At 43.4% G+C, this 24,657-nt stretch overlaps 1 protein-coding gene across 3 annotated transcripts in view; it reads left to right on the top strand.

Moving 5' to 3' along the window:
* Positions 1-24,657, top strand: part of khdrbs2 (KH domain containing, RNA binding, signal transduction associated 2) — a 565,375-nt gene that overhangs the window by 331,979 nt on the left and 208,739 nt on the right. For all 3 annotated transcript variants that reach the window (XR_009514410.1, XR_009514409.1, XM_059982275.1), the window contains exon 5: positions 22,814-22,941. Coding sequence is in view for 1 of the 3 variants with exons in the window: in XM_059982275.1 (XP_059838258.1) it covers positions 22,814-22,941 (128 nt within the window). In the remaining 2 variants the exon portion in view is untranslated. The remainder of the gene's footprint in view (positions 1-22,813; positions 22,942-24,657) is intronic.

Raw genomic sequence — 24,657 nt, 5'->3', positions numbered from 1 at the left:
GGAAGAGTCAGAGAGAGAATGCCTGCTATGCAACCACTTAGCTGCGGTTGTCGTAGACAACATCTCCTGCCAAAGCCATCACTGCACATGTATGTCTACACATTCAGTGGGCACTGATACTGGTTTATTATTGTCACAGGAACCAAGATGCAGGAAAATGCATACTGTTTGTACGGGTCAAGTCATTACACCATGCATTCAGATAAAACAAATTAAAACAGTAATGATACAGAATAAAGTGTAAAAGTTACAGAGAAAATGAAGTGAAGGTGGACAATAAGATGCAAAATCATAAGCAGGTAGATTGTGAAGCCGAGAGTCCATCTTATCTTACAAGAGGTCCATTCAGGAGTTTGATAACTATGGGATAGAAGCCGTCCTTCACCTTGGTGGTATGTGTTTTCAGGCTTTTGTATCTTTTGCATGATAAGAGAAGAGAGAAGAGAAAATATCCAGGGTGGGTGGATATTGGCTGGCTAGCTGCTTGACTGGGGCAATATGAAGTATAGGCAGAGTCCATAGAGGGGGGCACACACAAAATGGTAGAGGAACTCGAAGGGTCTTGGCCCCAAATGTCGACTGTTTACTCTTTTCCATAGATGCTGCCTGCCCTGCTGGGTTCCTCTAACATTTTGTGTGTTTTGCTTGGATTTCCAGCACCTGCAGGTTTAAGGGGTTCTTGTGATTGGGGTGGGGTGAATGAACAGTCTTTCTGTTCTTGTGAGTGTGAGCAGAGACTCTGAGTGGGAGGATGATTGATCAGTCTGTAAAAGGGTCTGCTCAGTCTTCCTGTGATCAGGAGGGGATTTCTGAGACCCCACGATTGGGAGCAGAGGCTCAAGCAGTCTTTTTGAGATTGTAAAACAGGACTAGGCAGTAGGCAGTCCGGCTGTGATCAAGCCAGACATGCCTTATGCCGGGAGGAGTTTCATTGGCCCTTCATTCAGAAGAGGGGAGGTGGAAGGGTTAAAGTCAGCTATCTTCTTGCATTTTCATGCTGGGTGTTACTTAATTCAAAAATGATCGCAAATTTATCTCAATCTGAGCCAGATTAATTTTCAGTCCTTTGGTGCTGGAAAAGAAATGCCATTTGATCCAATTTCTCAGCACGTAGGCTCACAAACATTATATCACCAGCCATTAAATCTACCATCTGGTGCTGGGAGATTTGCGTGTTTACCTTCAGACTAGAAAACTCTACCTTCTGCAGTCGGCTTTGTTTTAATACCAGCAATACAACAGCTTCTGATTTTCTGTAAGGTCCCGGTCCTCCCCAGATTATGAATACCTGACTAATGGACAGTCTTGCATTTGAGAGACTGGCTAGATGGTTTAGGTACAAGAGATACTGCCTGCCGGTGCTGGAAATCTGTAGCAACACACACAAAATGCTAGAGAAACTCAAAGTTCAACATTCAGAGTTCAGAACTCGGTCAGGCAATATCTATGGAATGGAATGAACAGTTGATGTTTCGGGTTGAGAACTTTTATCAGGACTGGCTGATGAAGTCCTGTCAGATCACATTCCTGATGAAGGGTTTCAAACCGAAACATCAGCTGTTCATTCCCTTCCGTAGGTCCTGCCCAACCTGCTCAGTTCCTCCACAATTTGTTTGCATGCTGTAAGATGGATAGGGACAGGTTTAAGACCATAAGACATAGGAGCAGAACTAGGCCATTCAGCCCATCAAGTCTGCTCTGCCATTCCATCACAGCTGATCCAGGATCCCAGTCAACCCCACACACCTGCTGGCTGTCGTGGGGCTGCAGGCATCTTCTGCTCAGTAGGAAGGGACATTTCTGTGTGCCTCTTCACTGCACCAACACCCCCCCCCCCCTTCCAAGACTGCAACAATCGGGGGCTGGGTGCTGAAGAGACTCACTCACAGCAATGATGTTCACTCCAAGGAACTTGAAGCTCTCAAACCCAACACCGTAAATGTAGACATTCAACAAGATGACTATTTGGGCCCCTCAGACTAACGGCTCCATGCCAACAACAGCATACTTCCTACTAGGCCCAATTGTCCATGTTCAGGCCTTAACTGTGCAAGCCCCTCTCCTCCATGTACCTTTCCAGATGTGCCTCATAAATGCTGCAACTGTACCCGCCTTGAGAATTACTTCTGTCAGCTCATTCCAGGTAGTCACTGCCCTCTGTGTAAAAATGGTACTTCTTAGATCTCCTTTAAATCTCTGCCCATTTACATCTGTGCCTTGTCCTCTTCAAATGGCAGCAGAGGATAAAGAAAACCATTGGTCTGTTTTATCTCACTGCTGTTTCTTAGGAGCTTGCTGGGTGAAAGATTCTGCTTTCAACAATAATCCTTCATCTTCCGAACATAGCAACTTTGGACTCTCCATAAGATGAAGTCTTGATACACTACTTATTTATTTTTTAACATATTTCTTATTACGTTTTATGTTTTGCACTGTATGGCTGCCAGAAACAACAAATTTCGCAACATATGTCAGTGATAATAAATGTGATTCTGATTCTGGGTATAATGAAGCAATTTCACGATGGGCCAATTGGTTAGTCATAGTGGTGGGTGAAGAAACTTGCGATTGCACCGGAGAACAGAACTAGAGAAGGCTTTGGGTTGTTGGACCAGAACAGTTCACAGAAATAGAAATAGACCAAGCCACAGAACATTTGAGCACTAAGGATTTAAAATGAGGTTATTGGAAGCCATGATAGACCATTCAAAGTGTTGGATGAGTTGCATGAGTTCCTCCAGCATCGTGTTTGAGTTGCGTTGCCTTCTGTTGTTGTCTAACAGTGCAAGTCGAACTGCAAATAGTTGGGAGGCTGGAAACCGAAGACCTGAGATCTTGGTTTTGATGCCTTATTGGAGACAGAAGGATCTGTTATCTGCTTCGTGCTGCATTCCTGTGTTGGCCTGGGTTAGTTGGATAAATCTGAGGTTGGGTAGATGCTGTTTTCACCCTGAAAGTCCCTCAATGCCCACCAGCAGGCGGGCAGGAACAGAGGCCTTGCGTTGGCCAGCTGGGAGCCAGCCAACAGAACCAGCTGCACAGCATAATACAATTGCGGCTGAACTAGCTGCCAACATGGGCAAGCCGGCAAGCAGCCAAGTGTTACTGGCAGCGAGGTCTGCCCTGTGAGAGGAGAGGCAGGGATCTTCACACGAGTGCTGCCACTTGGCTCCAGGTGCCAGCCATCCCCTCAGGGGTTGGCTGTGTGGTTGTAGAGGTCTCCAAGCCATTGACCAATGTACATTTTCCACTTTCTCACAGGGTGGATGCTACCAACAGATGGCATCAGGGTGGGGGCAGCATGGTAGAGTAGCAGTTAGCATAATGCTTTGTAGTGCCAGCAATGAAGACTCAATTCCTGCCACTAACTGTAGAGAGTTTGTACCTCATAGGTTTCTTCTGCATACTTCAGTTTCTGCCCAAGTCACAAGAAATTTCAGATTACTAAGTGGTGGGCATGCTATGTTGGTGCCAGAGAATGGTGACTTTTGTGGGCCAACCCCAGCACATCCTCAGCTGCAATAGTTGTTGAAACCAGCAGCATTATTTGCTGTATGTTTCAGTGTAGAAGTGACAAGTAAAACTAATCTTTTTATTAAAAAATGGAGGCCACCTCTGCCCTCTGGATAAATGTGCTGCATCCATCCTAGTATGCTGGCTAATGTTTATCCCCAAATCACTTATGCTCAAGATAAAAAGGAACATTCACCTACCCTTGTATATAAAATGATACAGTGCTCAAATTGATAGTTGTACTTAACTTAGAGAAGGGCAGCAATCATTGTAGTGTGGTTTGGGAAGTCTAGGCATGTGAGAATGCTTATCATTTCCTCCTTGTGGTAAAGTGCTTTCGTTTGCCCCTGACCTTACCCGAGTCATCCCTCCCACCTTCCAAAGCGGCCATCCATTGGTTCCCTGCGCTCACAGTGATTGGATCTTGCAGCTATCAATAACGAGGCTTGTCTCCTCTGCTGCCACAATGATGCCACACTCAGATTAGAGCAGCAACATCTCGTATTCCATCTGGGAAGCCTCCAACCTGGTAGGATGAACATCGATTTGAAAGACTCAAAGCATGTTTATTATCAAGGTACATATACAGAATAAAACTCTTGTGCTCCATCCTCCTGCACACAGCCCCGAAACGAAGAAACACCATGGAATCCATTCAACAAAACATCCAACACCCACCACGTGATAAAAAAGAAGTTGCAGAAACGACAGAAAACGAGTGAGCAGCATAGAATATCAAACGTTAAACCAGCAGCTTTCTGTTTAGTTCATTTCAGCGCCACACTGCTGGCCAATGGGGGCCTCAGGCCAAGGAAGTGGCAGATGGAATACAGTGTTGGGAAATGTTTGATAATGCATTTTGGTAGAAGGATCTGTAGTGCAGACTGGTATCTAAATGGGGAGAAGGTGCAGAAGAACTTAGGGGTCCTTGTGCAAGACACCCAGAAGGTTAATTTACAGGTTGAGTTTGTGGTAAAGAAGGCAAATGCAATGTTGGCATTTATTTCAAGGGGAATAGAATGTAAAAACAAGGAGATAATGCTGAAGCTTTTAAGACACTATTCAGGCAGCGCTTGGAGTATTGTCAACAATTTTGGTCCCCATATCTCAGAAAGGATGTGTTGTCATTGGAGAAAGTCCAGAGGAGGGGGTCACAAAGATGATTCTGGGAATGAAGGGGTTAACATATGAGGAGCATTTGACTGCTTTGGAATTTGATTCACTGGAATTTAGAAGAATGCAGTGGGGGTGGTTGGTTCCGATCTCATTGAAACCTATCGAATGTTGAAAGGACTAGACAGGGTGGTGGGGGTATCCAGAAGAAGAGGGCACAGCCTTAAAATTGAGGGGCAATCCTTTAGAACAGAGGTAAGGAAGAATTTTTTTAGCCAGAGAGCAGTGAATCTGTGGAATGTTCTGCTACAGGCTGTGGTGGAGGCCAAGTCCGTGGGTATATTTAAGGTGGAAGTTGATAGTTTCCTGATTGATCAGGACATCAAAGGATATGGTGAGAAGGAAGGTGTGTGGGGTTGAGTGGGATCCAGGATCAGCCATGATGGAATGGCGAAACAGACTTGATGGACTGAATGGCTTCATTCTGCTCCTATGTCACATGGTCTTATTCTTCACTGAAGCGCCCCAGTCCGCATTGTTCGCCCCAACCAAACCACTAAGAACAGCAAAAAGAAGAGTAAGCAGAATCCAGGTACGCATGAACCTCACAGTTCCCCCAAAACAAGTCCACAGCCTCGCTGATCAATCCTGGCAACGGGGACCCAAGGCTCCTGCACTTTGCTCCAGCATTAGCTCGTGAAAGGGAGAGGAAGACCAGTCCAGCACAAACGGATGGTGCCGAACACCTGCCTGTCCACCACTCTTGTCTTCAACCTTGCTCGATGCCTCAATCGGAGAGAAGCAATGGTGTCTGTTACTGGCTCACATGCTGTCTCCAGGCCACACGCTCTGCTCCAAACCTCATCAAACTTCCTTGGAGACAGCAAAGTGCCAGATCGCTCAATCAGCCCCAAAATACACCATCAAAATGTAATTCACAGGTTCCAGTTGCACATAGATTAGTAGTAGAATCATATTTGAAGTAGGAATTAAAAGGAGTAGTTTTGTGAACTCTCAGTAGGATGTCATCGCTGGTTGTGTTGTTTGCCAATGCCATCTTCTCAAATTTCCGTTAATTTCTCTCCCCTCCCCCTTCTCTATTTTTCTATTCCTCATTCAGTCTCCCCTCTTACCCCTTCTCTCTTCCTCACCTGCCAGCACCTCCATCTGGTGCCACACACACCTTTCCCTCTTTCCCATGATCCACACTCTTCTCCTATCAGATTCCTTCTCCTTAACCCCTTTACCTTTTCCACCTATCATCTCCCAGCTTTTCACTCATCCCCATTCACCTGTCTTCACTTTCACTTGCCAGATTGTACTCCTTTCCCTTCCCCAACTCCTTATTCTGGCTTCTTCCCCCTTCTTTCCAGTCCTGTTGAGAGGTCTTGGCTCAGAGCATGAGCTGGTTATTCCCCTTCGTGGATGCTGCCTGATCGTCAGAGTTCCTTCAGCAATTGTGTGTGTTACTTTACATCCTGCACCTGTCAACCACCCCACCAGTTCTCTGTGCAGATGGGCATCCATATTTTTAGACTGCAAGCTGGAGGAGTGAATTTCAAAGATTTCTTAATTGCTCTCTTATGCTTTCAATGTTTCATAGAACAGTACAGCACAGAACAGGCCCGTCAGCCCATGTGCTGTGCTGACCTTTTAACCTACTCCAAGATCAATCCAACCCTTCCCTCCCATAGAGCCCTGCATTTTTCTTTCATCCGTGTGCCTACCTTAGAGTCTATTAAATGTATATATTAGCCTCAACCATCACCCCAGCAGTACAGTTCAGGCACATACCACTTCACCAAAAAAAATCCTCTGCCATCTCCTCAACACTTTCCTCCCATCACCTTAAACAGATGTTCTCTTGTATTGGTCACTGCCGTCCCAGGAATAGGGTGCTGGCTGTCCCCTCCATCTATGTCTGTCATAATCATGTACATCTCTATCAAGTTGTCTGTCGTCCTTCATCATTCCAAAGAGAAAAGCCCTAACTTTTCCTCATAAAACATGCTCTAATCCAGGCAGCATCCTGATAAATCTCTCCTGCACCCTCTCTAAAGCTTCCACTTCCTCCTTATAATGAGGTATCCAGGACTAAGCACCATACTCTACCTCACAGCTCTTGAACTCAATCCCCTGACTAATGAAGTCCAGCACACCATATGCCTTCTTAGCTACACTAGCCACTTGCACAGAAGGATCAATGGACTTGGACCCCAAGATCCCTCTGTTTTTCTACACTGATAAGAATTCTGCCATTAATCTTGTATTGTGCCTCCAAGTTCAATCTTCTGAAGCGTGCCACTTCATACGTTTCCGGGTTGAACTCCATCCGCCACTTCTCAGCCTCACACTGCATCTTATCAATGTCCCATTGTAATCTGTGATCATCTTCTACACTCTCCACAACACCATCAATCTTCATGTCATCTGCAAACTTACTAACCCACCCCTCTACTTCCTCATCCAGCTCATTTACAAAAATCACAAAGCACGTGTTCCAATAACAGATCGCTGTGAAACACCACTAGTCACCAACCTCTAGACGGGATGTGCTCCATCTACTACCATCCACTGTCTTCTGTGGGCAAGCCAATTTTGAATCAATGCAGCCGAGTTTCTGTGGATCCCAGGCCTCATGACTTTTTGTATGAGCCTACTATATTTAGTACCAATGAAAATTTAAATCATTTTACCAGTAAGGTAAATAACATTACAACACCCAAACTGGCCCTTCAGCTCAAAGAGTCCGTGCTGGCCAACAAGCACCCATTTAATCCTATTCTTCCCACATTTGCATCAACTCCCACCTCCAAACCCCTCCCCACCACAGCAGATTCCAGCATTTACCTACAGATCAGAGGCAATTGACATCAGCCAATTAACCCACCAACTAATGTGACTATGAGATGTGAGGGTGGCTCACACAATCAGAAAGAGCATGCGAGTTCAGTGTAGAGAGCACTGGGGCTCAGAGTTAACCAGGGTTGCTGGAGCTGTGTGGAGGCAGCTCTATAATCTGTGCCACTGTGCCAATCCCATTGATGACAGCACAGCAATTGGTCGGTTAGACATCAGGTTTGTGAAAGGGCAATCTGTCTTCTTCAGTCATTCAGCACCGTTGAACCAAGCCACTTGTTCACTGCTTGTGTTAGATACCAGGTGAATCTTAGCAATTATTCAGACATTTCTCTGAACGGAACTACCTTTCTCTTTGAATCAAAATCGATCACATGAAGATTCTCAAGCCCCGTGTCGCAACAGCTGGTCGAGCAGCAAATGGCTGACTGAAGTCTAAAAAAAAATTCACATAAATCATGTTATCCTTGCAGCTGACAATTCGATTAAACTCAAGAGCCTAATGCTCTGGGGACTTATAAAACTGTGGGCCAGCTTTAAGGTATACTATCAGTCAGTCCAATCATAACATTTTGTGGAAACAATGGTTTGTGACGTACATTGGACTGTCTTTTAGTCAGACTGCAAACTTGACTCCTTGGGATTATGGTCAATGTGACCAATTCCAACACAGAGTACAAGGGTAGTTTATGATCTCATGTGGCACAGTAACATCATGAAGGGCACTTTCTTATTCTTTCAATTTTTCCATTAAGTACATCATATTCAGCAAGGTTTTAACCAAGGATTTATAGATACCAGTTAGCAAAGAAGGGTTTGTTTGTGAGAGGGAGGAGAGCTAACTCTGGGATTTGTTTCTCACTCTCATTGCCCCATTTTTTCCCTCTCCTTTCCCCTCTTTCTCATCCTTTTTCTCTTTCTTTTTCCTCTCACTCCCTTCAACCTTTCAGTTCCCTACAACTTCTCTCCTTCAAATCCTTTATCTCTCTTTCTTTCTTTTTCATTCCATTTATCTCTCCTTTCCTCAATCAGTACCCTCCCCCTCCCCCCCATCATATCAGTTCCCTCTTCTGTCTCTTTTCCTCTCTCAGCAAAACTCAAGCTGCTGGAGGAACTCAGCAGGTCAGGCAGCCTCTGTGAAGGGAAATGGACAATTGACATTTTGGGTCAAGATCTTTCTATCTGCCTCCATGCCTTCTAACCACTCCAAAAGCTCATCTAAATAAAATACACTCTCAGTGCATAAGCTTAGCAATGAGTCTGTCATCGAGAACATGGTGCCACAAAAAGGCGGCATCATCATTAAGGATTACTACCTTTTAATAATCAGCCACCATGGAATGGCAGAGAGACTTGATAATCTAAATGGCCTAATTCTGCTCCAATGTCTTATGATCTTATCAGAGAGGAGGTACAGGATCCTGAAGGTATACACTCAACATTTTAGGAACAGATTCGTCCCCTCCGTCATCAAGGTATGAGTTACTGTACCAGAGCAGTTTACTGAATTAGAGCAAGTGACATCATTTAAACATTGAAATTTTTAAGTTAGGTTATTGGAGTCTATGATAACAAAACCTTTCCCATCAGACCATTCAAGGTGTTGGATGAGCTCCAGCATCGTGTTTGAATTGATTTGCATTCTGTTGTCTAATGGTGCAGGTCAAACTGTGAATAGTTGGGATGGAACCGCTGGAGGCTGAGTGATGGCCTATCCTGGTGTTGGAGGCTTCTATGTGTGTGGGTGGGAGGGTGGGGATGAGGAATGGGGCTTGCTTTGCTGTCGTCGTTTTGTCGCCTGTTGTGTTCTGCGTTCTGCCAAGCATTGTGGCCATGCTGTGTTGGTACCAGAATGTGTGGTGACAGTTGTGGGCTGCCCCCAGCTCATCCTTGGAGGTGTTGGGTGTTTACGCAAACGATGCATTTCACTGTATGTTTCAATATGGATGTGATAAATAAATCTGAATCTTGATCTTGTACATCCCAAAGTTACATTGAAGAACATGATGGATGTCCAGTGGTCAATGCAGAACAGTGGAGAATGGCGGGAGATTTAATAAAGGTGCACAAAATTATGTGGGGTATTGATAGGGTAAATGCAAGCAGGCTCTTCCCATTGAGGTTGAGTGAGACAAGAAATAGAGGTCAGGCTGTAAGGACAAAAGGTGAAAGGTTTAAGCGGATCCTGAGGGGGAACTTCTTCATTCAGAGGGTGGTGAGTGTGCTTTGAGCTGGATGCTGGATGTGGGTTTGATATCAGCATATAAGAAAAACTTGGATGGATACATGGATGGGAGGAGTATGAAGGACTATGGTTAAGGTACAGGTTGATAGGACAAGGCAGATTAATAATTGGGGATGGACTAGATGGGCCAAAGAGCCTGTATCTGTGCTGTAGTTTTCTATGACTCTCTGACTTTGACCAAATAGAAGTTGAAAAGAGGTTGGATTTTGATTCTGGGGAAGATAGATTTCCTGGTAGGCATGGAAAGGGTTAATCTAGAAGAGGGTGCAGTGAATTGAGAACTTGACGGATTGCATCGCAGCATAATAATGGCACCTTTGAATCAATATTCTTTAGCCTTAAGGGCAGAGGATTGTTACAGTCAATGCTAACTGTAAGATTCAAAAACATGCCTACCTCCTGAACATTATGCCTGAAGATGAATTCAGAGTAAAAATACAAGCCTTTGCCAAAATAACTTCACTGATAACTGAAATTAGAAAGATACTGCAAACTCTTAGGTGAAAACAAATGCCCCCACACTCCCACAAAAATGAATCCACACCCAACACCAATATCCAGCCTGCCTCCTGTAGTCCATCGCCATGCTTTAGTGTGACTGACTCCATACTTCTACCAAAAAAATATATAACATCCCTACATGTTTGAATTTAAGGAGCCATAGAGAATTTCCTGAACCAATTTCACATCTTCTTATTAATTATTTTTTGGAATGCAGACATTGCCAGCACAACTTCCCAACTGTGTTGTCTGAGGCTGGAGGGTGATCATCTGCTCCTTCACTCACCATTAAAGGGGGAGGTCAGAGTAACAGTCCTAATTTGGAGCAATAACTGGCTTGGAATATTGGAGGTAGCCTTGTTGTGGAGTCCTGTTATCTGCATGAATGGCCTATGGTGTTTGTAGGAGACACAAGCACAATGGAATTTTAGGAATGTGGAGATAATAAGACCATAGTATAGGTAATAGTCAAGATGGTAATGTAGTTGGGCAATCACTCAAGTCGGGTATGATGTTCTCCTGAGGGGTTTTTAGGATGTAGGTTAGATTCCTTATTGGAGAATGCCTGTGTGTAACAGTGGGGAGGCTGGTGCATGGGCAGACACCACATGATCCTTGACAGATTGGGGTCAGGGTCCAGTGGCATGTAACACAAGACGACTTCACTGCTGCAGTCATCCTCCACCTTTGCTGCCATTGTGATGTGACATCATCTTCCACCAGCTCCGCCTTGGTTGGATCACTCTTTGTCTGGAACATCACTCTTGACCTTTCCACCATGGGTGACCCTTGCAGAAGCTAAGCTCCTGATGGCATCGGTCTCAGGATCTCCACCATGACAAGGTGATGATCCTCAGGGACAATCCTCCAATAGGTAATAATCAGGGAGTCTGCAATGTTATTAAGAGCTGTTAAAGACACTGGCAAGGATATACTGCAGCTGAGGGCACATGTTGCTGCCCTGTGCTTAGTGAATGCTTTGCTCACTGAAAACTTCAGGTGAGCCCAAGTCTAAAGAATAAAGCACCTGCCAATGTTGCACATTCTACTCTGATGCTCCTAACTGGGGCTGTGTCTGGAGTCATAGAGAACTACAGCACTGACCCTTAAGCCCATCTATCCATGCTGACCTGGTCTTCTGCTAGTCCTATCTACCTACACCCAGACCATAGTCCTCTTTAGTCCCCATCCATTTACCTATCCAACCTTCTCTTAAACATTACAATTGATCCTGTGTCTGCCGTTTCCACTGGCAGTTCACATCACCCTGTGAGTGAAGAAATTGCTGCTCAGGTTACTCAGTTTGGGGACCTTTTTCAGGGCTTGACAGGGTGGTGGTGATTTTCAGAAGATGGAGGTGGGTTAAGGTCTCAGTCGTTGAGCTGGACACCATGATTTGAGAATGGCCAAATGCTGGGCCATTAGAGAAACCAGGGTATCTGTGTAGTTCGGAGAGCTGATGGCTGGTGCCTTTGCTTCTCCTGTTGGGTTGGTTGACTGTGGAGAGATATAGGAGTTGGGGTGTAAAGTTAAAATTGTACAAGGCATTGGTGAGGCCAAATTTGGAGTATTGTGTACAGTTCTGGTCACCGAATTATAGGAAAGATGTCAACAAATTAGAGAGAGTACAGAGAAGATTTACTAGAATGTTACCTGGATTTCAGCATCTAAGTTACAGGGAAAGGTTGAACAAGTTACTCTTTGGAGCGTAGAAGGTTGAGGGGGGGGGGACTTGATAGAGGTATTTAAAATTATGAGGGGGATAGATAGAGTTGCCGTGGATAGGCTTTTTCCATTGAGAGTAGGGGAGATTCAAACAAAAGGATATGAGTTGAGATTTAGGGGGCAAAAGTTTAAGGGTAACACTTGGGGGAATTTCTTTACTCAAAGAGTGGTAGCTGTGTGGAGCGAGCTTCCAGTAGAAGTGGTGGAGGCAGGTTCAGTATTGACATTTAAAGTAAAATTGGATAGGTATATGGACAGGATAGGAATGGAGGGTTATGGGCTGAGTGCAGGCCAGTGGGACTAGGTGAGAGTAAGCATTCGTCACGGTCTAGAAGGGCCGAGATGGCCTGTTTCCGTGCTGTAATTGTTATATGGTTATATATATGAGATGATAAATACTGAGACTTAGTTAAGTGTGGTTTTTGCCTTGGGTTCTGTTACTAACAAAATATTCTTGAAACATCACAATATCATGTCAGGCAGCATAACCCAAAATTGCATTTTCTGTTTTTATTTCAGTTGTGAAATATCTTCATTTTAATTTTAGTTTTATTAATGTTACTAAAGCATTAACCTGATGAGGCGCATTCCCAGGAGAGCATGGACTAGTTTCTGGCAACACTCCAAAAGGTATAATGCATGTAAAATTATGGGGTCATACAGCACAAAAACAGGCCCTCCAGCCCACCGAGTGCAGGCCCACCAACTAAGCCTACCAGTGCCATTTTATTCTCTCGATGATGCCCACATTCTCCTCCCCCTCCTCCCAGATTCTACAGTTTACCCACCCACCAGACAACAGCCAAACAAGCTCCTCTCCTCCCTCCCACCCACTCACACCACTGCAGTCCTCCAACCACTGGACAGAGGTCCTCATTAGATGCAGAGCCACTGAGCTCTTTGATCTTCTGCATCTACAGCGTAGACTACATTGTAAAGTGTTTTGGAGCTGTCTATGCTCAGTAAGAAACTGTCCTCTAATGATGCCAGTGCAGGCAACTCAGTACCTCCTTAATTCCTTCACATGGAATTGTGTACTTATTAAAAAAAAAAGAAAATTTGCAGTCCCTTGCATTAAACTTCTTCCAACTCATTAATCTCTAGTGTAATGATATAAATGTCTTCAATTAGTCACACCACAGCTCACTTTTGACTGGCTCAGGCTTAGAAACTTAAACTTCCCAGTTACTCTGAGTTGATGGATTAAGGAAATGGAGTGGAAAAAGCCTGAACAGGCACCTTATTCCAGGGATGAGCTGCACTGTACATGCGTGACCTCAGTAACTCCAGGCAAACGAGCCTTTTGCCAGTCTTCAGCAATATTCTGTCATTATATTGTGCCTGCACTGGAAAATAACTCCTTTGCTCAAAGTGAAGTTAATTCACCTACATCTGTAATTTTGAAACATATATTGCAAAGTAGTTAAATGATTGAAAAACCAAGCAGTATTGAAACAAAACAGATCCCACAGATTTTATTTCACACAGTATTTGAGGGAACAAACCTCTACATTCAAAATATTACATGGGGACAAATATTGATACAAAAATAATTTAATATTAACATGCTCTCTTCTCGCAGCTGTCATCAGGAGGGAGATGCACCTCATTGGATTAATGCTTTAGTAACCTTAATGAAACTCAAATAAAACGTTTAGGTCCCACACCATCAGTCAGGAACAGTTATTACCCTGCAACCATTAGGCTCCTAAACCAGCATGGATAACTTCATTCAACACTAATCTGCATCCACAACCTATGGACTCACTTTCAAGTACTCAACAACTCATGTTCTCAATACTCATTACTAATTTTTTTTAGTTTTTTTTCTAGTTGTGTGCATTTGCACAATTTGTCAACTTTTGCACATTGGTTGTTAGTCCGTCTTTGTGTGCAGTTTTTCTTCGATTCTATTCTGTGAACCACCATTCTTCTCGGGCGTCTCAGGAAATGGCTTGTTACCCCTCACTGGCAGTCAGCTCAGCGCCGGAAGACCCACCAATCTCTTGCCATGTGTGTATACACTCCAGTCCCACCAAATCCGTGAGACTGGGACGTCTCTCCCACCCAAACCACGGTTTGTGCTGCCAGGAAATGACAGACAGCACACTGCATATAATTAAAGGAAGTATTTTTTGGAATATTAACAAAAGGGTTAGTAAAGAAATAAAAAAACAAAAAGGGCCCATTATAATATTAAACAGTCAAAAGTATACTGGTTGAAGCTCAACTCTTCCAAAAGTCATATTCACGGATCCTCAGTAGACTCCCACACCTTGCTCCATTGAATCATGGTCAATGTTCCCTCTAATTTTTAGTCGTCAGTGTGCACTAAAATCTTATGTTGTGCAAATTTTTTTCCTCTGACAAAAGTATGTGCGCACTGAATGCACACATGGCACAGTTTCTGTAGGTTTACAAAATATTTGACGTAAAACTACACAGATTAACAACAAAATAACATACATATTTAAGTCACTCAGTTATTTTTTCTCTCTCTAGTCTTTGGCATTTACCCATTCTTTGTAAACACTATCTGGACTAACAAAACTTCCATCCAATTGATAGCTTTTGATTCTCATTAACATATCCAAATGACATTCACCTAAATGGTTTCTCAGCTTGTTTTTGAGTTGATTCATTTGGCTAAAACCTCACTCATAGTCCACTTCATTTAGCTAAAACCTCGCTCACAGTCCACACTGGACACAAGAAAGGTTCCCCCAATGTCCATCAACTGTGCAAGGTCGCAAAACTGTTCATCTTGAAGTACAAATGCCACCATTTGAGCAAAGTCTGAAATCAGTTTGGATTTAATTTTTTCTTGCATGGAAAATTTGAAATCATTGAACTGTCTGTTACTAGAAAATCATGATATTTTAGACATAAGGATTAACTTGTTCATCACCAACTGTGAAGTCACAATCTGCAATTGCGGGGAAATCAAAAGCTGACCATTCTTGTGCCTCATCTTCAGGAAACCTTTCTTCTAAATGAACACAAAGACTATTTATAAAAGTCAACAGCAAACTTGTTTCTACTGTGATGTTTTCTTCACGTTGTTGGCTTAGTAAAACTTTAAACAAATTTGCAGTTCTTTTGTGCTTCACGCCCTTTGCTTCTTTTGAATTCAACATAGTCAATCAATATTGTTTGCAATAAAAACTTAGTAAGCTATCTACAGGATGTGAAACAGATCTTTGTAAACTTTATGATATGAGCACTGTCCGCCAAAGATGGCTGCTGCCGTGATGCAGCTGTACAAACCGGAACAGGAAAGGTGAGGTGACGTAAATTAGTGACGTGCATTGTGGTATTTGAAAAACTAACTAGTTAACAGAAACATTTAGCTAAAAGATTATTTTCAATAAGTATAATTATTAATTACCACATTATTTTAGGTAACCAACCTTTTGTGCGCATGTTAATTTTCTTTGTGCGCTGGTTGAAGAACGTGTGTGCGCGCGCCCACGTGGACAGCTTAAAGGGAACATAGATCATGGTCCCCACGGGATCAAATCCTATGACCAGTTCTCTCCAGCATCTTCTCTCCATCTCCCACCGCACAAAGACAAAAGCTCACACTGGTGTCCAGCACAAAGAACCAGCTCCCCCAACCTTCCCTCCTCATTGGATGGCTCACGTTCCAAAGCACCCATTACCTCTACCCATAACCCAAACACTGCTTTACAGAAAGACCATTACGTAAAATACCCTACAACATTAACAGTGAAATCTTTACCAGGGCGTTACATTTACTGTGAATGCCCACAAGAAATTTAATTCAGGGTAGTACAGGTTACATATATGTATTCTGATAATAAATTTACTTTGAGCTTTGAAAATATAAAGAATATCTGCTTGAGATGTATTATTTTTGGGCAGCAATGATCAAAACCAGTCACATCTCATTGCTAATGAAACAGGTTTCAAAATATGTCATTCTTTCTGTACAGTAATTGTCTCCAATAGCAGGTATCCTCAGAGAGAAGTGTGTAATCTTTCTGTACTAATCTGTGTTGAGCTTTTATTGTTGAGCCTAATAGGACACCTCACACTTCCTCACTCCCTTTGTTTACTTGATCTGGCAGTCAGATTGGACTCCCCAGATTTTGTCTGGAACAAGATGTGATCCTCCTGTTTACGGATTTCTTTCCTCCACCAACTCTTCTGTTTTCTGTTCTGTGAACACCTCTAAAGCAATGAACCTTTAATCAGGTTAAGTTATTAACTGCCTCCGAAGACTGGAAAGATAACCAGTGAGTGAGCATTAATTTACTATTTGCCAAAATAAGTGGGGTAAAGAGATATTTCCCTAAAGCACAGTGAAAGGACTGTAACTGCTGATTCCAAAAGGAATAACAAAAACTATAGTTTGAGCATGCAAGAAAAAAAACAGGCAAGAGCACCTAACAGTTTCAGTTTCAAAAGATTCTGGTTTCTGCCCCTTCCTTTCAAGGTCTTGATGAAGTGTCTTGTTACGAACCCCGTAACTGGGTCACTTACCAGCAAAGATAGAGAGTTCCGTTGAAGTCTGATGGTACTATTTTTAACAGTATTTATTAGTAAAAATACACAAAAATAATATCAATGCAAACATACAGATAATATACATCGTCAATACTAAATCTAAAAGTGCAGGTATAATAATAATCAATAAGAAATAAGCTCTATCATTGTCTAGGGGATAATGTATTGTCCGATGGAAATATAAAAGTCACTCACTTCATTCAGGTTGCAGCCTTTGGTTGGAGAGAGACAGATTTTAGAAACTTGCCGGCTTTCCTTTATCCGATCTTGATCCGTATTCGTCCTTTAGCGAGGCCGTTCCGTGGAAGACTTGTCATCCGGGCAAGGGTGGACACACACACAAGCCTCCACCGGTCTCGTACGTTTCTCCTGGTGTGTCTGAGGGGTGTTCCCCAGACCCTCTTTTATCCTTACTCAAGGGGTCTCAGATGCCAATCAGGTTGGGATGATGCAATCCCTCAACCAGCCCACTCTGGTCATTCCCTGAGGGCTTCAATGAATAGTACAGTACTCAATACACAATTCCGTCTCCAAGAGACAATGGCTGTTATCCGTGGTTTTGTCTCGCTGAAGCCAGGACACATTCCAAACCCTGTGTATTCTGGATGTCTCTCTCTCTCATTTCCTGGGTCCCAGACCTGAATTAATAGCGATCTTGCGATTCTCAAAAAGGTGGGGGCTACTTTGTACCCTTCAGCCCCTCAGAGTTATGGCACATTCGTAACAGTCTCAACTCAAAATTGCTTCACTACAGGAAGGATGTGGAAGCCATAGAAAGGGTGCAGAGGAGATTTACAAGGGTGTTTCCCTGGATTAGGGAGCATGTCTTATGAGGATAGGTTGAGTGAATTCGGCCTTTTCTTCTTGGAGCGACAGAGGATGAGAGGTGTATAAAATGTTGAGAGGTGTTGATCCTAGGCATTGATAGTCAGAGGTTTCTCCCCAGGGCTGAAATGGTGGCCACAAGAGGACACAGGTTGAAGGTGCTGAGGAGTAGGTACAGAGGAGATGTCAGGGGTAAGTTTTTTACTCAGAGAGTGGTGAGCGCGTAGAATGGGCTGCCGGCAAAGGTGGTGGAGGCAGATACAATAGGATCTTTTAAGAGACTTTTGGATAAGTACATGGATCTTAGAAAAATAGAGGGCTATACGTAAGCCTAGTAATTTCTAGGGTAAGGACGTGTTAGTCACAACCTTGTGGGTCAAAGGGCCTGTATTGTGCTGTTGGTTTTCTATGTTTCTAAAATGGCACAAACATCAGTTTTTCTAACTATTGGTATTTTTCACCGAACCCCTTTTCCTCTTCTTCCACTCCCCACTCTGACTCCCCTCTTACCTCTTCTCCTCACCTGCCTATCATTACCCTTCCTCTTTCCTTTTCTTCCATGGTTCACTCTCCTCTCCTATCAGATTCCTCCTCCTTCAGCCCTTCCACCTATCACCTCCCAGCATCTCAGTTCTCCCCCCTGCCCCACCTGGCTTCAATTTCTAGCTTGTATTCGTTCCTCTTTCTCTCATTTTCTTATTCTGGCTTCTCCCCCCACACCTCCCCCCGGCCACTTCCTTTCCATTCCTGATGGAGGGTCTCAGCCCAAAATGTCAACTATGGTTATTCCTCTCCATAGATGCTGCCTGACCTGCTGAGCTCCTCCAGCATTTCATCTGTTACTCCAGATTTCCAGCATCTGCAGAATCTCTTGTGTCTATTTTTTTCAAAGATTCTCCTTTAGTGTCATTCCATAAGATTAAAACATTGCTAAATTGGGTCTCATACATCAAACACTTCCTTCCAAACCGTAGATCACTCACTAATTTTATACGTATTGTAAATTATAAGTCCTTATTTGTATGATTAATAATATTTTGAAGCCCCCTTTTAGCATGTTTTTTATCATTTGCATCCCAGATCCATTCATTATCAGAGCTATAGCTTTGTAATGTTGTAGCTTTTTAAACCAATAGCTTTAGCAGGCTATTTTTGCTTGCATTTTGGGTTAAGACTGCATAATGATATAATATAAATAGAAATGATATGAGATGTGTTGGGCTGCATCATCTATTCACATGAGGTTCTGGTAGCAAACAGCCTGCAAATGGGATTCTGCTGAAATAGGGCAGCCCAGTGGTACTACTCATAGAGCTGTCCATACAAAATGCTGAAGCAACTCTGCAGGTCAGGCAGCATCTAAGGAAGGCATAAGCATTCAGTCTTTCAGGCTGAAACTAGTCATCAGGTCTTGAAAGCAAGGGCGAAGAAGCTAGAATGAGAAGGTGGGTGGAGAGGGGAAGCAGTGCAAGCCTGTCAGTGATAGATGAAGCTAGGTGGGTGGGTGGAGGAGGGGAAATGAAGTGAGAAGCTGGGAGGTGATAGGTGGAGGAGGTAAAAGGCTGAAGAAGAAGGAATCTAATCGGAGAGGAGGATGGAACCTATGAGAAAGGGAAGGAGGAGAGGCAGCAGAGGGAGGTCATGGGCAAGTAGGGAGAAAAGAGGCAGCCAGATTGTGGAATGGAAAAACAGAGAGGAAGGAGAGGAGACAAATTACCGGAAGTTAGAGAAATCGATGTTCCTACCATCAGGCTATCCAAACAGAATGTGAGGTGTTATGCTTCCAGCCTGAGGGTGGTCTCATTGTGGCAGTAGACGAGGCTGTAGATCGACATATTGGAATGAGAAGTTAAATCAAAATGGGGGCTGCTTCACAGCTGCAGCATTCCTGGTTCAATCCCGACCTCCATTATTCTCTATGCTCTGGTTTTTTCCCAACATCCTAAAGATGTATGCTTAGATGGCCGCTGAAAATAGCCCCAAACATATCAGAGAATGGAAGAGAAGAGGGGTTATTGGTTGTTGACAGAAAGAGATCTTAGAGAAAATAACTGTGGGAATGGGATTGCTCTGTGAGCCAGCATGAACTCAGTGGTCTGAATGGCCTCCTAAAGTGAAGAGAAAAGTGGAAATAAAGTGAAGTGGACTGTACTGTACCATAGAAAAGAAGGGATTCAGAAGTTTATAGAACTATACACTCAGTGGCCGCATTATGAGGCACCTCCTGTACTAATAAAGTGGCACTGAGTGTATGTTCATGGTCTTCTGTTGCTGTAGCCCATCCACTTCAAGGATTGATGTGTTGTGTGTTCAGAGATGCACTTTTACCTAGCACTACTGTAATGCACGGTTATTTGAGTAACTGTCGCCTTCCTGTCAGCTTGAGCCAGTCTGGCCATTCTCCTCTGACCTCTCCACTGAACAAGGTGCTTTCACTACAGAGCTGCTGCTCACTGGATTTTTGTTTTGTGTTTTTGCACCATTCTCTAAAGACTGTTGTGTTTGAAAATCCCAGGAGATCAGCAGTTTCTGAGATACTCAAACCACCTCTTCTGACACCAAATATCATTCCATGTCAAAAGTCACTTAGACCGCATTTCTTCCCCCATTCTGATGTTTGGTCTGAACAACAACTGAACCTCTTGACCATGTCTGCATGTCTTTTATGCGCTGAGTTTCTGCCACATGATTGGCTGATTAGATATTTGCATTAATGAGCAGGTGTACAGGTGTACCTAATAAAGTGACCACTGAATGTATTTTAGAAGCAAATATCACTGCAGTGTGACCCCAAGAATATTCTATGATGTTTGACAGGAATCCTGAAAATATGTGAGCTGTAGTGGGTGGACAAAGGGTATACATATTCATGTCTGGACTGGGGACCATGGACTTGAATCATTAACCTTGTTTCTGACATGCTGTCTATTTTCTTCCTTTTTCATTTTATTTAACAGACTTCCAGCACTGAAGGTTTTTTTCTCTCTCTAGGAAATTCAGGAGTATCTTCTCTTCCAATAAGAGCTTAGAATGCAGAACTTGCTGCCACAGGAAGTAGTTCAAGCAAATGAGCATGAAGGCAGTAGTTCCCAACCTGAGGTCCACAGACCCTGTCCTTGGTGGTCTTGATCCATGGCATAAAAAGGTTGGGAGCCCCTGATTGAAAGGGAGGATTAGAGGGACAGGAATGAAACGCTTTGTTGTCGGAACAAGATGAAACAGATGGGAGAAAGATTTTTGAGAGCAGAATCACAAACATAACCTAGATAGGCTAAATGGTTATTTTAGTTCAAATGACCATAGAAAAGATAGGAGCAGAATTAGGCCATTCAGCCCATTGAATCTGCTTCGCCATTTAATCATGGCTGAGTGATTATCCTTCTGAATCCTGCTCTTCTGCTATTTCTCCATACTCTTTGTCCCACACCCCACGAATCAAGAACCTATCAACCCTCACTTTTAGGTGGTTTTTTTATTGTCACATTTACCGAGGCACAGTGAAAAGATTGTCTCACATACTGTCCATACAGATCAAATCATTACTCAATGCATTGAGGTAGAGCAAGGTGAAACAGAATGCAGATAATGTGTAACAGCTACTGAGAAAATGCAGTGCAGGTAGGCAATAAGGTGCAAGATCATGAGGTAGACTGTGAGGTCAAGAGTCCATCTTATCATAGAAGGGAACCTTTCAGTAGTCTTATAACAGTAGAATAGAAGTCATCCTTGAGCCTGGTGGTATGAGCTTTCAGGCTTTTGTATCTTCAGCCCAATGGGCGAAGGGAGAAGAGAAGTTTTCAAGGGTGGGTGGGATCTTTGATTCTGCAGGTTGCTTTATTTAGGCAGCAAGAACTATAGACAGAGTCTATGAGGGAGAGGCTAGTTTCCATTATGTCCACAACTCTCTGCAGTCATGTTACCATACCAAACTGTGATGCATCCAGATAGGATGTTTTCTATGGTGCACCAATAACCATTTATAGGCGTTGACGGAGCATGCCAAATTTCATTAACTTCTTTAAAACGTTGAGGGACTGATGAGCTTTCATGGCTGTGGCATCTATATGTTTGGGCCAGGACAATCTATTGGTGATGTTCACTCCTAGGAACTTGTTCTGCAGCAGCAATACAATGCAAGATATAAAAATTATTATATGTTACAGTAAGTAAATATAAAAAATAAATAGGGCAAAAAGAGTGCAAAATAGTGAGGTAATGTTGATGGTTTAATGGACCATTGTGAAATTTGATAGCAGGGAGGAACGAAGTTGTTCTTAAAACATTGAGAGTGTGCCTTCAGGTACTTCTTCCTTGATGGTAGTAATGAGAAGAGGGCATGTCCTGGATAGTGAGGGTGCTAAATGATGGATGGCACCTTCCTGAAGCATCGCTTTTGAAGATGCCATTGATGGTGGAGAGCTGGTGCTCATGATGGAACTGGCTGAGTCCATCACCCTCTGCAACTTTTTCTAATCCTGTGCATCGGCCCCTCCATACCAGAGAGTGATGCAACCAGTCATGGTACGTCTGTAGAAATTCACTGGTCTTCGGTGCCTTCTTCATAATTGCATCAATATGCTGGGCCCAGGATGGATCTTTCAGTGGTAGGTGAACTGTAGTGGGTTGATGTTGTCTGGGAGGCTGGACTTAATGTATTCCATGACCAGCCTCTCAAATCACTTCATGATGGTGAACGTCAGTGCCGCTGGGCAGTAGTTATTCAGATAGCTTATCCTGTTTATCTTGGATAGTGGGACTGTAAGAGTCTCCTGATCATGAACAAGAAACTGTTTTCTAATCATGCACACACAAAATGATGGAGGATCTCAGCAGGTCTGACAGCATCTATGGAAAGTCCTCATGAGTCCGAATGACTTGTCACACATATTCTGGCTTCTCCCACTTCCTTTCCAATCATAATGAAGGATTTTGGTCCTAAATGTCAATTGTACATTCCTCTCCATAGATGCTTTCTGACCTGCTGAGTTCCGTCAGCTTTTCATGTTTGTTACTGTGGATTTCCAGCATCTGCAGAATCTCTTGTGTTTCTAATCATGCATTAGTCTTGATATAGCCTTTAAATATTAAGGAGACCTTTGTAATTTAATGTCATTGCTGATGGTTATATTAGCGAAACTGTGAAGTGGAAAGTACCCGGTCAGGAATGGCTGCAAACAGCAACCATCCAAATCCTCAGGAAACCTGAACTAAAATAACATGTTTACTGGAATTACCAAAACCACCTGGCACCTCTAGGCCTTACCCTCTCCCCTATCTCTCTTACTGGGCTTCGGCCCTCTCTTCTCCCCCATTCCTGATGAAGGGTCTCAGCCCGAAACGTTGGCTACTCTTTTCTCACAGATGCTGCCTGACCTGCTGAGTTCTTCCAGCATCGTGTACATATTCTTTGATCCACAGCATCTGCAGTTGTATTTTTGTGTTTTGAAAAATACAAGATGAACAGCCAAGTGTGAAAGTTAAAGTTATTGTTTCTGTTTGCAGGATTATAATGATGAAATCCGCCAGGAGCAGTTGAGGGAACTCTCATACCTAAATGGTTCAGAAGATTCGAGTCGAGGGCGGGGAGCTCGTGGGCGAGGACTTCGAGCACCCCTCACACCCACTGTGAGGTAAGTCTGTCAGTGTCAGGGATGACTGACCTGCACGCTGGTTTTGTGTTTCGGAAGTGGCGAAGGAGGCCAGAGTTGGAAGGGCAGATTCCTCCACAATTGCGGCTAGAGGTATGTTTCTTCCACTGCCTGGACAGGGCCTTTGTACTCCTGATGGTCATCTAATTCTCAGTATCATCCAAAAAGTTTCTCCTCCCCTTTGACTTATAATGGGCCAGGGAATCCTAACAGTCGGTTGGTGTGTTGCACTTTTCTGAGGAGTTTTAAGCAAAACCTCGAAAAAGCAAAGTCATCAGTTGACCCCTCAAGCTGCCTGCACAGTTTCTGATTTATTCAAGTATCTCCCATCTCGCTCCCTGGAAAATAAAGCAATAAGGAAAAGGCATCTGGAAAACTTGGCCCACTCAAACGATTGAACAATTCTAGAAGATCGCACTGAATACTACTACATAGTCCAATCCTTCCATACGATGCTGTCTTGGTCCTAGTTGGGTAATAGTCCCTGCTGCCTCATGAAGGGGAGTAACCACTGTACCAACAGCAGGCTCCCTGTATACTGGGAGCAGAAGAAGGACCCAGTGTTCAGTAGACCCCAATATCTAGAACAGTTCAGTGTCTAGGTGGTGTATTGGCCAGAATGATCCAGTGTCTAAAATGACCCAGTGTCCAGAATGGACTGTGCCTAGAATGGCTCAGTGAACAGAATGGACTGTATCTAGAATGGCTCAGTTACCAGACTGACCCATTGTCTAGAATGGCCCAGTGAACAGTATGGCATAGTGTCCAGTCAAGCCCAGCACAGAATACCCCAGTGTCAAAATGTTCCAGTGTCTACAATAACCTAGTGAACAGAATATCCTAATTTCCTGAATTGATCAGAGTCTAGAATGACCCAGTGTCCAGAATAGCCCAGTGAACAGACTAGTTCAGTATTTAGAATGGCCCAATATCTAGAATAGCTCAATGAACAGAATGCCCGAGTGTCCAGAATGGCTGAGTGTCTAGAATGGTCTAGTGAATAGAATGACTGAGTGTCTAGAATGGTCTAGTGAATAGAATGGCTGAGTGTCTAGAATGGTCTAGTGAATAGAATGGCTGAGTGTCTAGAATGGTCTAGTGAATAGAATTGTTCAGTGTTTGGTGAGGTCCAGTGTCCACAACAGCCCCATGATAAGTCTGTGTGTAGATTTCATCAGGAAAAGAGGAATCCATTTAAAAGTTTGTGGGATAAAATGATGAAAAAGTGTGTTTTATTACATTTAATAAATGTATTTGTCTTCTGGCATTCGTTTCTACACAGTGTTTGTTTGTGTGAGCCTGTGTGAGAACATTGATGCGCTTGTTTCTGTGTGCATCCGTGCATACATATATGTACAGTATATATGCAATTGTGCATGTGCACACATGTATACATGCATATGGTATGCATACTCACCCAGTTGTGCATTTGTGTGTGATTGAAAGCATCTTTTGTGTGTACATGTGAGTGTGTACTTGTGTGAACATGTTCATGCCTGTATTTTCTGACCGTCTTCATAAACACTAGTAAACACAGTGTTCATTCTTTCACACTGAAACAAGCAGCAAGTTCTTCCCTTCCATTTAGCTATGTGTTGAAAAGCTTCACACGCACACTGTCATCCTCTGTGGTTGAGATACTGAGCCAGGTATATAAACTAGTTGAGTGGTGTCGTAGCAACAACCTTGCACACAGCG

This window comes from Hypanus sabinus, chromosome 10 (genome assembly GCF_030144855.1).
Source record: "Hypanus sabinus isolate sHypSab1 chromosome 10, sHypSab1.hap1, whole genome shotgun sequence".
Classification (NCBI taxonomy): domain Eukaryota; kingdom Metazoa; phylum Chordata; class Chondrichthyes; order Myliobatiformes; family Dasyatidae; genus Hypanus; species Hypanus sabinus.
Note: the sequence above shows the minus strand (reverse complement) of the source record. Positions and strands in the feature narration are given on the sequence as shown.